Source organism: Panthera tigris, chromosome C1 (assembly GCF_018350195.1).
Source record: "Panthera tigris isolate Pti1 chromosome C1, P.tigris_Pti1_mat1.1, whole genome shotgun sequence".
Taxonomy (NCBI): Eukaryota; Metazoa; Chordata; class Mammalia; order Carnivora; family Felidae; genus Panthera; species Panthera tigris.
The window spans coordinates 216,118,882-216,133,836 of NC_056667.1; the positions used below are offsets into that span (position 1 = coordinate 216,118,882).

At 49.8% G+C, this 14,955-nt stretch overlaps 1 protein-coding gene across 4 annotated transcripts; it reads left to right on the top strand.

The window, feature by feature from the left end:
• The first annotated feature begins 758 nt into the window (after positions 1–758).
• On the top strand, positions 759–14,559 carry COPS8 (COP9 signalosome subunit 8). Of its 4 annotated transcripts, none has more exons than XM_042995774.1 (8): positions 761–944; positions 1,989–2,059; positions 3,391–3,439; positions 4,630–4,762; positions 9,258–9,365; positions 11,340–11,402; positions 12,587–12,634; positions 13,562–14,559. In XM_042995774.1, the coding sequence occupies exons 1-8, from the start codon at positions 867–869 to the stop codon at positions 13,639–13,641; spliced, it is 630 nt and encodes a 209-aa protein (XP_042851708.1). In that variant the 5' UTR covers positions 761–866; the 3' UTR covers positions 13,642–14,559. The 4 variants fall into 4 exon arrangements, with proteins under 4 accessions (XP_042851710.1, XP_042851708.1, XP_042851711.1 ...); XM_042995777.1 differs by lacking the exon at positions 761–944 and adding an exon at positions 1,031–1,181; XM_007082999.3 differs by lacking the exon at positions 761–944 and adding an exon at positions 1,196–1,219.
• Positions 14,560–14,955: the final 396 nt, after the last annotated feature.

A 14,955-nucleotide genomic window follows, 5' to 3' on the forward strand; every position in this document is an offset into this window, starting at 1 on the left:
TATTTACTTCGAATTATGTTAAATAGCAAAAAGCACTCTGGAGAGGTGAGATACACTGCAAAGGAAAAAGCTTTACCTTGTATTACCCTAAATGGCACTTCCCTCCCCCCACCCCATTTTTTGAACAAGGGTCCTGCATTTTCAGTTTGCTCTGGGCCCACAAATTGTGCAAACAACCCTACGGCAGGACACCAACGCGAGCCTCTTCCGAGGTGGTCTCGCGAAGGGCACCAGGACGTGTAGGCCAATGAAAACTGCACACGAGCGCGTCCGCTGGCGAGGGACACTGAAGGACACCCGAGGCGGCGGCGGCGGCGGCGGTCTGGGGCCGGACCTCCGGGGCCAGACCTCCACGCCCGGTGAGCGGCCCGGCCACGCCGGGTCCTGGGCAGAAGCCCACACCGGACCGGTTTCAGCGCACGCGAGTCTGGGGGTGCAGGAGGGGCGAGAGCCCCGCAGCCGAGCACCCCCCGCACCCGGAGGGGCCGCCCGATCGGCCTTCCTGCCCGGAATCCCCAGGCGCGGCTGGCGCCTCGAAGGACGCATGCGCGTCAGGCCGCCCCGCGGGGACGCCGAGCGGTCCCCGAACCTGCGCGCACCCCTCCCTTCCCGGTCTGGCCGCGCGCTCGGGCAGCGGCTTCGCGCGAGGCCGGGCCGGTCCTCCAGAGCAGCGAGAGCGCCGGCCAGAGCGGCGGCGAGCCTGCCCCGCCGCAGCGGCGGCCGACGACGCGCCGGAACCGACGGCGCACCTGCGCCTGGGCGCTCGGCGGCGTCGGCGGCTCGGTACGTCATCGCGGGCGCGACGGCCCGAGGGACTGTCTGGGGTCTGCTTTCGGGAAGGTGCCGCGGCGGGACCTGCCGGGAAGATGCCAGTGGCGGTGATGGCGGACAGTGCCTTTAGTTTCAAAAAGTTGCTGGATCAGTGCGAGAACCAGGAGCTCGAGGTAGCCGGTCGCGTCGCGCTGGGAGAAGCCGCGGGGTGTTCCGCGGCCCCGGGGCGGTGCCGGTCTCCAGGGTAACGGGGCCCGCGGGGCTCGCGGCGGGCGTGGGAGCCGCGCTTGGGGAGCTCGGGACGCCGGGGCCTGCTCCGAAGGCTGCGTCTCCCCGAACGGGCCCCCGTCTCCCCGAACGCGCCCGGAGCTTGTGGTTGTGCGTCTTCAGCTAGTGAGCCCGTGAACCCTGTGCATCTTCGCTCCTGACATCCTTCAGGATGCTTCTTGTGTGAACGGGACCAGGCATCTTTCCTCCCCGGGTGGGGGGAGGCGAGGGAGTGTGGATTTCATTAAAGACATTTGTGCAAGCATACACAGACCAAAGAAGAAGTAACGTTTTATTAACTCAGAAAGCCCTTAGTCTCATAACGTTATCTCCTAAGTTGACTGTTCTGCCTTCGGTAGGATTGTTGGAAGTTCGGTCATGCAGATGTTAAAGTTCATTGAGCTCCCCCCCCCCGCCCCCCGGCACTGAAAAAGCATGTATCACATTAGAATAAAAAGTTAACCAAAGGATACAACAGCCAGAAGCAGCAGCTCACTAGTAGACACTTAATATGTGTTTGCTGAATGCATTAAATTTGAAGGCAGAGAGGAATGTCTTTGTAGCTCAGCTGTGATTTTTTTTGTTGTTATCACTCATCACGTAGCCGTTCAACGTGTTTGATACAATGGGTGGTGGAATCCTAGTGCTTTAGGGTTCTCTTGGAATTGGAAACGTTTGTTTCTTTTAAGAGTAACACCATATAAGAATTTGAGAACTGGGAAAGGGATCCCGTTTGAAACACAGAGGCTCAGAAGGAGATAAATCACAGCTGATGGCAGATCTAAACCTAACACTGTGGTTTTTAGTGTTCCGTACCTTCTCTAAAGCTCTTTCTACGTCTGTAGTACTAAGTATCAAAAAATAGGCTTACTTTTTAGGTTACTGTTAATAAAATACTTTTTTAAAAAAAGTGTAAGTGTAAATAAGGTTTTCCATTTTTGGCCTTTTAGGCTCCTGGAGGAATTGCTACACCCCCAGTGTATGGTCAGCTCTTGGCTTTATATCTGCTCCATAATGACATGTAAGTACCTTCTACCTGAAGCTAAGAGCAGCCGCATCCCCAGGATTTACAGAAATTATTCTTGCATTGAAGAAGCATCATTAAAACATAATGCGCAAGGAGCTTTATCTTTAATTGTATTACTTAATACACTTATTTCATATAACGAATCATGATTTAAACAATGATTAGGCCAAGTTGTTTTAAAATTTACTTGTTTTACAAGTACATATATTCTCAGCACCTGGGTGGTTCAGTCGATTGTGTGTCTGACTTCAGCTCAGGCCATGATCTCACGACTCATAGGTTCAAGCCCCGCATCGGGCTCGGTGCTGACAGCTCGGAGCCTGGAGCCTGCTTCCGATTCCGTGTCTCCCACTCTCTCTCTCTCTGCCCCACCCTGGCTCATGCTCGCTCTCTCTCTCTCTCTCTCTCTCTCTCAAAAAAAAAGTTAAAAAAAAATACATATATTCTCTAAAAAACATTCTAATTTGTTATGAGAAACTACAGTGTCTGTAAATTCCTTTAATTCTGTTGTCCTTTTTCATCTTTAATAAAACTTTCTTAAGATCTCTGTTTACTTCATTTTGCACGTCACCCATAGACCAAGAGAAACCAAAAGGGAAGATTGAGAAAGCCAAGAGGTTTCTTGAAAGGTGTCCTTTTTTCCTTATTCTTAATTCATGTTTATCGAAGGAAAGTCGGAAAGCATAGAATACAGAAGGAGTCCCTTCTGGTGCTACGAGCCGTTGATGATTTCTATTTAAGTGTTGTTTTAAATTCTATTAAAGCTGGTTTCGTATCTCTTAGAAAACTCACCTGAGATTTCTATGACCCATACACTGTGTAACTGTCGGTTTCGCATTGTAATCCTGTCATCATACCTGTGTTGTGGTTCAGGTTTCCACACTCTTAAAAACCACCTCGAAGTGTTGGTGGCTCTGTGCCCACTGGTGAGAGGAGGGCTCGTGGGGAGCACCGTGCACCGTGTTCGTTGTCAGGACGTTCCAGAGCCTTGAAAGTATAGATACTTGTTTATTTTTATGTGTGTATACCTTATCTACTTAAGTGTTCATGTGTTTGGTGCCCGTTGCCTTAATTTGAGACCCAGATCGTTCATAAAAAATGCACCGAAAATGGCAGAATGTTACTTTGGTAAAAATATTTCATTTCTTTTTTTGCCTGGAAAGCTGCTCTTCCTTCCCCTGGACAAATTTATATAAAAGTCAGTTTCATTCTATCTAATACGGAGTACTTTTAAGTCTATTTCTGTGTGTTTGCAGTGAGATCTAGAATATTGAACATTTATTGAGATCATTCTTTTTGTTCTTTCTTGGGGGGATGTAAATTAGGAATAATGCAAGATATCTTTGGAAAAGGATACCACCTGCTATAAAATCGGTAAGTATTCTTTAGTATATGCTGCTATTTGAATGTGGTAACATTCGTTTAAATGGCAACCTTTTAAAGTTTTTAAGGTTTCTGTTTTCTTTCCTGTGTGGTTCACAGGAGTAGTTACTAAACTGGTATTAAAGTTTAAGAACAGATCTACAAAGTCCTCTAATCAGAAATTTTAATTTCCCTTGGATGGTATAGAAACCTGTACTTAGCTTCTGATCACATTTATTGAGACACTTCTTATAAGTGTCACTTTGCCTGGCAAACAGCTGAGACATTTTAGATAAAGGTTTGGTTTGGATTTTTTTTTTCCCTTTTGTAACTGATTTATGCAGTTTCCCGTGATGGTATTTCTTTGAAATTGGTGTTGTTGACAAGAATATTCTAAACATGATTTTCACAGCATTGAAATCTTTTGCTAGTTAGCATTTTAGATTTCTTAGTTTCGATGGGAGATTAGAGGAAGTCGCCTCTTAAAAGTTTCTTCCAAAGTGAAATGAAATACATTTTTAACTTCATGGGATTCACTGTTTCCAGCATAAATGTGAATTGAGTTTTTTAAACAGTCACAGAATATGACCAAGAATTCACCCGAATTCTTTTATTCATTATTGATATTCAGCAGAAATTCATTTTAGTGTTTCTACCCTCTTTTTCTTCTCCAGACATTCTATTAAGATTGGTACTTAAGTAATTAAGTAATTATAAATGACACTCATAGTTTCAGTGATGTTAGTGAGAATTCTGTCCTGGGAGAGGCTACAGTGTATGGCATCTTAGATTGGCAGTCTTTATTATTAGCCATTTTGTTATACTTATATCCAAAAAATACGTATGTATATTTTACATGCACACGTATATGAATATGCTCTATCATGTATATTATGTATGTGTATATATGAGGTAACCAATATGCTTTTGAAAATGATGTGTAAGAAAATTAATTACCAGACTTAGTTCTGAAGTATTTTTAGATTATTTCAGGTTTTAATTTTCTATTATAATAAAAATTTGTATAAACCACACAGATAGATTTTACCTTATTGTCCACAGCATTTAAAATCCTTTTTGACGGTGGTTGGGCTGAAGAAATCATTATACCTCTTAAAAGAAATGTTGAATTATGTTTTAAGATACCGTTGCTGGTAAATCTGCAGACTGCATATTCTCAAAGGCAGTAATATTTATTGCAGGCGAACTCTGAACTTGGGGGAATTTGGTCAGTAGGACAAAGAATCTGGCAGAGAGATTTCCCTGGGATCTATTCGACCATCAACGCACACCAGTGGTCTGAGACGGTCCAGCCGATCATGGAAGCACTTAGAGGTAGTGTTTCTTTGTGCTTAAAAATTAAATTAGGCCTGTTCTCTAAGTGCTGTAATGTTGAAGTAAGTCAGTTTTTTTTTAAAAAAATAGATCTAATTTAAAAAGAAAAAAAAAGTTACTTTCTGCTAGGTGAGTGGGGCAGCTTTCAAAATTCTTTTGGAAGGATTTGCTGTAACCACGTGTCTTCATTTAGTCTTGCTTGAAATTCTATCGGTGGCCAAGGGATTCGCTCACTGTCTCTTTAATTTAATTCTAAATTGAAAGTGCTCTTGTCAGTAGGAAGATTTTTGCTACTAAAATGAAATCTTAGAAGACTCTACGAAGCCCAAGCTGTGGGGTGGTTAAGGTCTTAAACCCCAGGTGTTTGAAAGTGGAGACGATGCTTGGGAGGTTGTCGACCTCAGCCTTTGGTAGGGTTTGTCTTCAGCTTCTGGGTTTGTAATTCAGTTCAGTACATAGATGCTCAAATGGTTTTCCATTGCTTTGAAAGATTACAAGTCCGTGTGACATGGCACTGATCCTACGATGCAACTTGACCCTGCCTGTCTGTTCTCCCACCCCGGGCACCTGACCGTCTATCCCAGTCTTGCTGGTTCGCTCTTACAAATTCATACAGCGCTCTCTTAATGCGGTTACCTGGTTTCTGTAGGTAACACCTGCCTCCGCTCCCTGCCTTCCTTCTCTGGAGGAGTCAGCGAGCAGGGGTTTTTGAATAACCAACTGCTCATCCCTCTGTCAAGGGATAGCACCTTCTCAGGGGAGCAGGAGGTGAAGGTTGCTTCTGAGACGGACCTGATTTCTCTTGGAAAGGCGAAGCCGCATCAGCGTAAAACAGAACAAGGTCAGGGATAGCACAGGAGGCGCTTCCTTTAAATATGAAGGAAGTGAGCAGGACCGCAGGCCCGCAGGTGGGAGGGAGGCGTGCGGTACGAGGTCGCCCGGGGACAGCAGGGGCAGGTTCGGATGCTCCCACAGGGAAACCGCCTCAGCTTCTTCGTGTGAGTCCAGAGGAGGCCTCGGTGTGGCGGTGGACTTTCTCGGAGGATCTGGCTCAGTCTTAGGGCCGCGGTGTGAGGGCCCAGGCCGCGTGCCGTGTCCCCACGGTCTGCGGTGGGTTCCTTGGCGGGACCAGGGCTCGGCTCTCCTGTTGCGTCAGGCAGACATCCCCCCTTTGCCTGCGGTGGGTGTACGGTGTTTCTTCCCGGTGCCGCCTCTGCCCCCGGCCCACTGCATTAAGTAGGCCTTGAAGGCGTCCGGCAGGCCCCTGCGAGGCTGTGTAGCAGAACGTGGGGTGGGGGGGGGTTTGGAGTCCGGAGCCCTAGTTCTGGAGTTCAGGTCTCAGTGCCGTCACTCGAGTGACCCCTCAGTACCTCATTTTTCTCATTTGTAAAGCGGGATCGTAAATAGTACTTGCCTTGGGGGGTCGTAAGTGAATTAATATGTATAAGCACCTAAGTATACTTACTTAACACGGATAAGCAGTCTTGTGTTCACCCGCAATATTTTTGGACCTATCCTAAGAATTTTACAAATCCCCAGGTTCACGAACAGTACTGGATTTGCCTTCATAAAATGCAGCCTGGTGAAGGAAGTCTCTTCACAGATTTGAATTACTGCTAAATTTAATATTTTGCATTTTAATGTGTTACAAACTTTCTGTTTTCTGGATTGTTCTAGGAACAGTGACTTTCTCCAATCTCTCCCTTTTCTGTTCTGGGTTAGTCACAGTCTTAGAAGGTTGAAAAGCATTTAACTAAAGACAGGCTAGTGAAGGAGCTGGCCTTCTAGTTTTTTAATGGCAACCAGCGGCCGGTGAAGCACCCAGGGGCTCCCTGTGGGCCCTTCCTCCACGGGCCCCAGAGGGAGAGAGCGAGGGACCCACACCCCTGGAGCCGCAGGAAAGGGGCTGCCCCCGGGAGCTGTGGCTCCGCCAGAGCGAGGCCGGGAGGGCGCGGAGGACACGCATTCACCGGACCCGTGACCCATCCGCGAGCAGGCCGTGCGGGTCCCCTGGGCCGTGGTGTCCAGCCCCCCGGAATGGAAGGGCAGAGGTGGATTAGAAAGTGCGGGACCGCTAGCCCAGCCTCTCTCCGTGTCCAGCGCTAGCTGTTGGCGGGTGGGGGTAGATAACGCACACTTGTAGGTGCCGTCCACACGACAGGATGAGCGCTCTGTCAGCGTCTCCCCAGGGCTTCCGCCCGTGCTGAACGGCCGCAGACATTAGGTGCTGGCTCCGTTTATATTCCACCTTCTCACGTGGTTCTAATGCCCGCCCAGGTCTTAAGGGTGGCACGGTGACGAGTGGAATGGCCCTGGGTGAAAGCAGCCCGAGGTGTGTGGCCTCTGACCGGCCCTGTGGGACCCCGCCTGGCTTTTCGCTTCCTCTGCCAGCCCGCGCCCTCTGTGCTGCCCTCCCCTTTGCCAGGCCTGCCTCAGTTTCTCTCCTCTCCGGCTCTCTCCCACACCATTCTTGTTCTCCTCCCCATCTTTCTCCGCTCAGTTCTAAGCATCTGACCCCGGGGCTTGAACTGAAGTTAATATTTTTAAAACATGGTCTGTCTGTTTACCAGGCGGGTATAATTTCTGGTGGACACTTGGATTTCCCTTTCTGTTGTTGCTTGTGGCAGCTCTCTTTTATTGAGTGCCTGTGGGCTTCAATAGGGAAAGATCCCCCATCTCTGACGCGGGTTCAAGCCCGACGTGCGGTCAGGTGCAGAGCCGGCCGGTAGGAGGAAGGAAGGAGCGGGCCGAAGGTGCCGGCGGAGGAGCACGCACGGGCTCAGGGGAGCGGAGAGGATGTCAGGCTCAGTGAGAGGTGCAGGAGCGCGCTGGGTGTCGGCGGTTTTTAAGAGGTACGAGAGAACGGGGCCCAGCCTGGGTCCCGGTGGCAGAGTCAACAGGCGTGTACTTAGCGCTCCCTTAGAGAGGGTGGGCACTCCGGGGGCGGGTGGAAAGAGAAGAACGGCAGCCCTCCTCCTGTAGGGAGCTAGGGCATCATTGAGGTGATGGGAGCGCGGACGGGTGGGGTGAGCAGTGCTGTGCATTTAGAGAAGAGCAGAGATGGCCGTGAACCCGAGCGCTGCAGGCAGAGTTTGTAAACAGACCTAGGAGTCCGAGCGGAAACCACGTGACAGCATGAACCCAAAGGCCGAGACGAGAGAGGTGTGAGGCTCGTCTGGGAGCCGGGGGGCGAAGTGGAAGGGGTGTCTGAGCAGCTTGGTGCAGTCGTCGGGCGATGTCCCAGGAACGGAGAGGATGTCGCTGTGTCGTGGGGCCGTGAGGAACGTACGCCCCTGCCTGCTGAATGTGGACAGTAACACGCAGAGTATTTGGCCGCACGCTGACCGCCAGGTGGGGGAGCCCTTGCGTCGCCGAGGCAGCCGTGGGTGGAAGCCAGGCTGGCCGGACCGCACCTCCTAACCTGCAACCAACCGTCCACTCTTCTCTGCCTCATTTCTGAGACATGGAATGTGGGAATTGAAGCCTGGGGAGGTCCCACCCGTCACCTCCAGGGGGGCGGCAGGGGGGCTGTCGCTGGAATTGTTGGCGGCCCCCCTGTTAGGCTCAGCCATTCAGGACTGGACCCTAGGATCTGAGCCCAAATTAAGTCAAGAGTTTAGAGCGGACTTGAAAGTTAGGAAGTGTCAAAGGACAAAACTTCAACTGAGCAAACCTGCAGACCTAACTGGCATTTCTAAGCAGGCCGTGTCGGGCCACATTCCATCTAGCAAGTAGAGGGGACTCGGAGGGCTCCGTACACAATGGTAGGAAGGAACTTGGGGCAGGGAAGGTGTTAGCAAAAGAAAAAGGATTGTTTCCGTCAGGCCATCTTCCCTTAAGGGTAGAGCAGGGATGGAGAGGGTCCCTGTGGCAGATTAACTCTCCCTCGCCCATCAGAAAATCCCTGACTTACCGGTTAGGATTATTTCTAGCGGAGATTGAAGCCGAGTCAGGTATTAAGTCCCAGTTTGTTGGCGTGGCGTTTGGGGCCTGTGGTTTTCTTTTGAACAGAAGAGTGCTGTAGTTATACGGTTTGTCTGAAATTCCTAGGTGTGATCCTGTAACAGAGACCCTCCTAAGAAAGGACAGCTAATTACTGAAGTAGATAATTTCTGCCCCATTCATTCCAGTCTTAAATTTTTAAGTGGGATTAAAAGAGGTTCAAAAAAATTGTATACCGAGTACATAAACATATTTAAATGAAGTTTTCTTGGAGTTTGGGTCTTCTATTTATTAACTTTTTCCTCCTGGGTCATTTTTATTGTCCTCTGAGAGAGATTTGCTGTCTAAGAGGAAGCACAAGAAGATGATTTGTTTATTCGGCAATACCTGAGCGCGTCTTACACGCCAGGCACGTGGATCTATAAGCGTAGAAACCTTTGCGTTGATGTAGTCTTGCTGATAAAGTTGGACAAGGACAGTGACGTAACTTAATTACCAAAAAAGCCAGTTCTCTTGGTTCAGTGTGTTGTGTCGCCCTCCACCCCCGCCGTAGATGCCACACGGAGAAGAGCCTTCGCCCTGGTCTCTCAAGCCTACACCTCCATCATCGCCGACGACTTTGCAGCCTTTGTGGGGCTCCCGGTGGAAGAGGCCGTGAAAGGTATGGGGCTTGCTGGTTACTTTCAGCAAAAGCGAAAGTGTAAGTTACTAGGGCAGGTGTGCTTTTGAGACGTAGGTGGTGTTTGTCCTCTGGGAAGGGGATCTGGAACCCGCAGGGTCCCACAGCCACAGCGGGGCCTCGGGCAGGAGGCGGCCTGCAGCCCCGCCCCCAGGAGCCCTGCACTGGCTCGGCGTGAGTGTCCACGTGGCCATGAGGGGAGGTCGTGCGGTTGTGTGTGGACCCATTTTACGCGGCCGCTGTCACCACCTGATGAGTTAAAGAAACAACGTTTTAGTCTGCAGAGCTTTTTGGATTTCCGGGTGTGGATGAGAGATTTCGTGTTCCTGCTCACTTTCAAAGCACTTTTTGCCAGAGGTAGTTAGTGTCACCGAGAACGCGAGCTCTGCGAAGGAGAACGTTGCCGTTGTCGGAAGTGGGCATTTGGCGGTGTCGGTGAGGTGCGCTGTCCTTGCACGTGGCCGTTCTAGCTCTTGCTGGGGGCCTCTTGGATGTCCCCGTGGCCACTTTTTACCCTGGTTCCCAGGGCTGGATCCCCGAATGTTTTCTGCTTTTAGTTCTAAGAGTTTCGATCAAAACCTGAGTTAACGGTGGGCCTGTGAACTGGTGGTGTGTCCTCCCAGGCTGATGCCCAGGAAGGGAAGCTCGCAGCCACTGTGCGCCGAGCGTGGGGGGGTGGGGGGAGGGGACGGGTGGGAACAGAGTTACTGGAAGACGCTGTCCGAGGGTGAGGAGGAAGGCGCCCGACACAGCCCCGCATCCGCTCAGATCACATCGGTTCTCTCGAGCGGTGGGAAACGTTCACGGGATGTAAGAAAGTAAAGTTGCTTAAGTATGCCGGGAGAGTAGCATTATGTTAGGAATTCTGAGCTTAAACTCTGTAATTTCTTTAAATTATCTCTTTTCCTCTGAAAGTCAACATGTTGATATATGTATTTTTTTACGAAGATAATTTTAATTGCCCTCCCAACACACATTTGGAAACCCCTCCTCGCTGTCTCTCACCGGTACCTCCCCTCCCTTCCGGCCCCCAGACGTGCTTTTGCATTTTCATTCCCCAGGTCATCCCCAGACCGGCTCCTCCCCTCGGTGGATCGCTGTAGAGTGTTGTACACGGCCCGTAGCATTGTTTTCCCGTGATTGACATTTTTGAGTCTCCGACCCAAACAGAAACTCCGTTGAGTCCACAGCTTGTTCCTAAATTTCCAAGGCCTGCCACAATTGGAGTCACATAGGAGGCAGCTTGATGAGAGCTGTTGTGGCAAATCATACTGTTACTTACTCACAAATGTTTGTTTCGACTTCTTGAAATTGATCCGTAGCTTATCACATAATAAAGAACATACATACCCCAGAGCCCAGATCTTAAGTGACTGCCTGAGTGTGAGTCCGGGTACCCTCCTTCCAGCCCCCTGCTAACCGTGTGGGCTGGGACGCGTCGGTGGAATTCAGACTTCATTTTCCACGTCAGTTAAGGGCGGCCCTGGTCCCCCTGTGGAGAGTGATGCGGTGATTGCCTGCAGTGACCCCCATGGAGCGGTGCCCTCTGGCCAGCACCGCGTGTGCGCTGTTGTTTCCGTCGTTGGCGACGTCTTTGTTATCGGTGCAGGGATGGCAGGCCGTCCTGTCTGTCCCCCTCAGGTCTGCGTTTAGTCACGCTGACTAGGTTCATGCGGGAACACACACTTTACGGAAGATGGGTCATCTGTTAAGGGTGTGTCGGTCTGACGGAGTAAAATGAGGTTGGATACAGGTTTAGAAATATTGGAAAAATAAGCTGACCGGAGAACGTTGGCCCTCCCACACTTTGCTAGCAGAAATACACATTACGGGGTAAAGTGCACTGGTCAGACCTTCCGTACGAGCAGCGTCACAGACAGAGGGTGGATCTTCGATGTGAAATTGCAGGGGTCTCGTGGTCATTTCTTCATCTGTGTGTTAAATGCGTGTTTCTAGGTATATTAGAACAAGGATGGCAAGCCGACTCCACCACAAGGATGGTTATGCCCAAAAAGCCAGGTAGGTGGGGCTCCGCATCCGTGGGTGCAGCTCGTGAAACTGCGCCGGGGTCTTTGGTACTGGGTTTGGGTAATGTGATGGAAAGTTCTGGACCGACAAGGTGGAAGTGACCCGGGACCAGTACAGATACAGACTGACAGACGCTTGTGGCAGAAAGGATCTTAAAGACACCTCGTTTTACCTGAATTTTTGAAAGTGTATTTCTTGTATAAAAGACTATTTTATATGGGCTTTTTATAATCCTTATTACAACTTAATTTTCACTACGTTAATCTCCCATCCTTTTATTTATGGGGCCATTTCTTTCTTTTTCTTTTAATTTTTTTTTAAGGTTTATTTTTGAGGGGGAGAGAGCGCACAAGTGGGGGAGGGGCGGGGGGGGTGGGGGACACAGAATCGGAAGCAGGCTCCAGGCTCCAAGTCATCAGCACAGAGCCCGACACGGGCCTCAAACTCGTGAACTATGAGATCATGACCTGAGCCGAAGTCGAACGCTTAACTGACCAAGCGACCCAGGATAGGCTACTTCAGTGTTTATCCTTAATATCAGAACTGTTGCTTTTTTTAAAAAATATTTAAAAATATTTAAGAAATATTTTCTCCTTGTACTGTAGACATGTAAACTCTTCTCGGATACAAGACTTTCAGTGGCTTCAGTGTTCACGAAATTAAGCTCTTTGGCTTTCTAAGGCTTAAGTTATTTGACCTGGCCTCGCGGTCCCCATCTGAGTTGCAGTCCCGCGGTCTTCTTCCGAAGTGAGCCGTGCTCATTCCTGCTCGGAGGTCTCTCTTGTGCTTAGCAGGACTGGCCTTTTCTCCCACGTCTTTCGAGCCGGCCTTCATGCCCACATCCATACAGCCTTCTACTTCAACCCAAAGTTCCTTCCACCTGCTCTGAATTCCTGTTGTTTAGACATTGTTGACCTGACCGTAAAGAATTACTCAAATTTGGGTGGGTTCTGCCCCGTGAAGGTGCAGGAAGTGGTGAGACATGGTCCCAGCGAGTCTGGATGCTGGAGAAACCGCCATAATAAAAAAGACGTGGGTGATCGAATAGAGCATAATTGTTAACTCTGTTAGAGAAGTCTTAAATGGCCGTAAGTGCCGTCGCATGCATTAAAAATGACGTGTTCTGTGTGAAAGTTCTTGCCGACACCTTGTGTAAATTCAGTTGTTACTTTTAGTTGCAGGGGCCCTGGATGTTTCCTTCAACCGGTTTATTCCCCTATCAGGTATGTATCTTTTATGCTCATTTAAAACGTGTTTCGTTGTTTCTTTTTGTCGTATGTATCTGTTTTTCTTAGCTCTAACCTTGTAAAGGAAGAGATTAAATTCTGCACTTGCTATTTATAATAACGTATCTGGTTACAAGCGAGACCAGGTGGGTTCTCCTGTGTGGCTGACGTTGAGGCCGTGGCACCTCCTGACCCGGCCACAGCGCCTCCTTGATGTCACGTAGGGAAGCCGTGGTAGGGCTCCTCCCGAGCGCTTACTCGGACGTCATCCCTAGGCTGGCGTGCGCTAACTTAAAAGCTGGCACTAAACTCCTTGACGATGGGGTTCTTTGTGGGGCTTTTTTTGTTCACTGACAGCCGAATATTCTAGAGCAGTGCCTGGCACACAGTGAGCCCTTGGTAATTATTCACCAGATTTCGTGTCACATGGGCGGGTGTCTTTCCAAGAAGAGCTGTGTTCTCTTAAGAGAGATGTGGCGGGGCACCTGGGTGGCTCAGTCAGTTGGGTGACCGACTTTGGCTCAGGTCATAATGTCACGGTTTGTGAGTTTGAGCCCCACGTCGGGCTCTGTGCTGACAGTTCGGAGCCTGGAGCCTGCTTCAGATTCTGTGTCTCCCCCTCTCTCTGCCCCTCCCCTGCCCACACTCTGTGTCTCTCTGTCTCTCAATAATAAATGTTAAAAAATTTTATAAAGAAAAAGAGAGATGTTGCATGTTAACATGGGAAGTTCAACAAAGCCACACGTGCCTTTACTCCCAGTTTAGCAGAACCACCCCTGAGACGTGAGACTTCTTGGCTTATTTTTCAAAAATGTCCGAAATCACTAACAAAGTTTCCGTTGGAGCCGTGGGTGGTGGGGCCAAGGCACTGTTCCTCGGGTGTCTGACCGTCTGTCTCTCTCTCTTTCTCCTTCGCATGCGCAGAGCCCGCCCCAGTCCCGCCCATCCCCAACGAGCAGCAGTTAGCCAGACTGACCGACTACGTGGCTTTCCTCGAAAACTGATGCGTCATTCTGAGTTCAAGATCCACCTCCAGAATCCTGTATACTGACAAATAGAGAAATGTAAAATTTTTATTTTCAACCTATTGGCTGGATTAGCACCTCGGCATTCCTTGCGGAGTATGTGATAAAATACATATATAAAGTATATATTATATATTTTGTCCTTAAACATTATGCTGAATAGTTGTTGAAACGATTCTTGTTTTGTAACATTTGACAATTTGGATGAAGCCCGTCAGTATTACGCAGTTTATATTTCCTGGTGACTCCTGAAACCCGGCCGCCCGGCTTCCCGTGGGACGGCGCCTATCAGCCGTTTGTCCCTGCGCGGCACGCGGCACAGCCCCGTCCGCAGCGAGGGTTGACACTTAACAGCGACGCGCGTGGGAGCTGAGGAGCGGCCGGGGGTCCCGAGCCCCCCCCCCCCCCCCCCCCCCCCCCGTCAGAGGACGTGCTCCCCTTCTCCCCAGCCCCGAGGACCACACCCCGAGTGCTGACGCGTGGCGGAGGAGGAAAGGCCGTGTCCTCAGCCAGCAGAGCGTGAGCTCCTGGGGGTGTCAGCACACCCGCTGCCCGCGCTGGAGGGCTCACCGTGAAAACGCGACTATCGGAGACCTTCAGGAGCGCGAGCCGTCGTAGTCCTTTCTCGGGAAGGGGAGCGTAGGGCGAGAGGCGTGGTCCTGGCAAAGACGTTCTCACGACGAGTGATCCGCTTTGTGCCGCCAGCACCCTGCAGCCACCGGATGCTTGCACCCGTCCTTCGCTTCGAGTTCCGCCTCTTGGAGAAATACTGAACGAGTCTCTCGGTTTTTGTGCGATGGCCTCTGACTGTTTGGAGGTGTTTCGTGTGTCTTCAGGCTAACACCCCCCCCCCTTCATTTATTCTGCATTTGTTCAATAAATATTTAATTGAATTCAGCTGTGTCACCTGAGATCGTTTCTGGAAATTTCACCATCCTGGTCTTTCTGTGGATACGTTCTGGTTTGTCACTGGCTCTCGAGATAGGAATTTCTTCCTTAAATACAAATGACCCATATGGTAGTGAGCACGTGTTTTCACCCGCTTTAAACCCATTTTTCAGTTACTGTTAACATTTATGGAAATACTTTTCAAATTAATGTTTGATTTAACTCAGATGTAGAAGTCATGTTAAAAACCGCCTTGTCTTACAGCTGCGGAAGTGGAAATTCAAGAAGCAGGAGGGTCGATAGCTGGACAGCGATGACTCCCGTTTTTGAATTTGCCGGTATTGAGTGCACGTTGTCTCCGCGGGCCTGATTCTTAACGGACTGGAGTCAACCGAGTGTTCGCCG

What these genes read in the sequence shown, in the direction of transcription:
- COPS8 (XM_042995774.1), top strand. Translation starts at nt 867, where the DNA reads ATGCCAGTGGCGGTGATGGCGGACAGTGCCTTTAGTTTCAAAAAGTTG. An exon ending in TATCTGCTCCATAATGACAT is followed by an intron (nt 2,060 to 3,390) that starts GTAAGTACCTTC and finishes GATGTAAATTAG; the next exon opens with GAATAATGCAAGATATCTTT. An exon ending in GGTGGAAGAGGCCGTGAAAG is followed by an intron (nt 9,366 to 11,339) that starts GTATGGGGCTTG and finishes GCGTGTTTCTAG; the next exon opens with GTATATTAGAACAAGGATGG.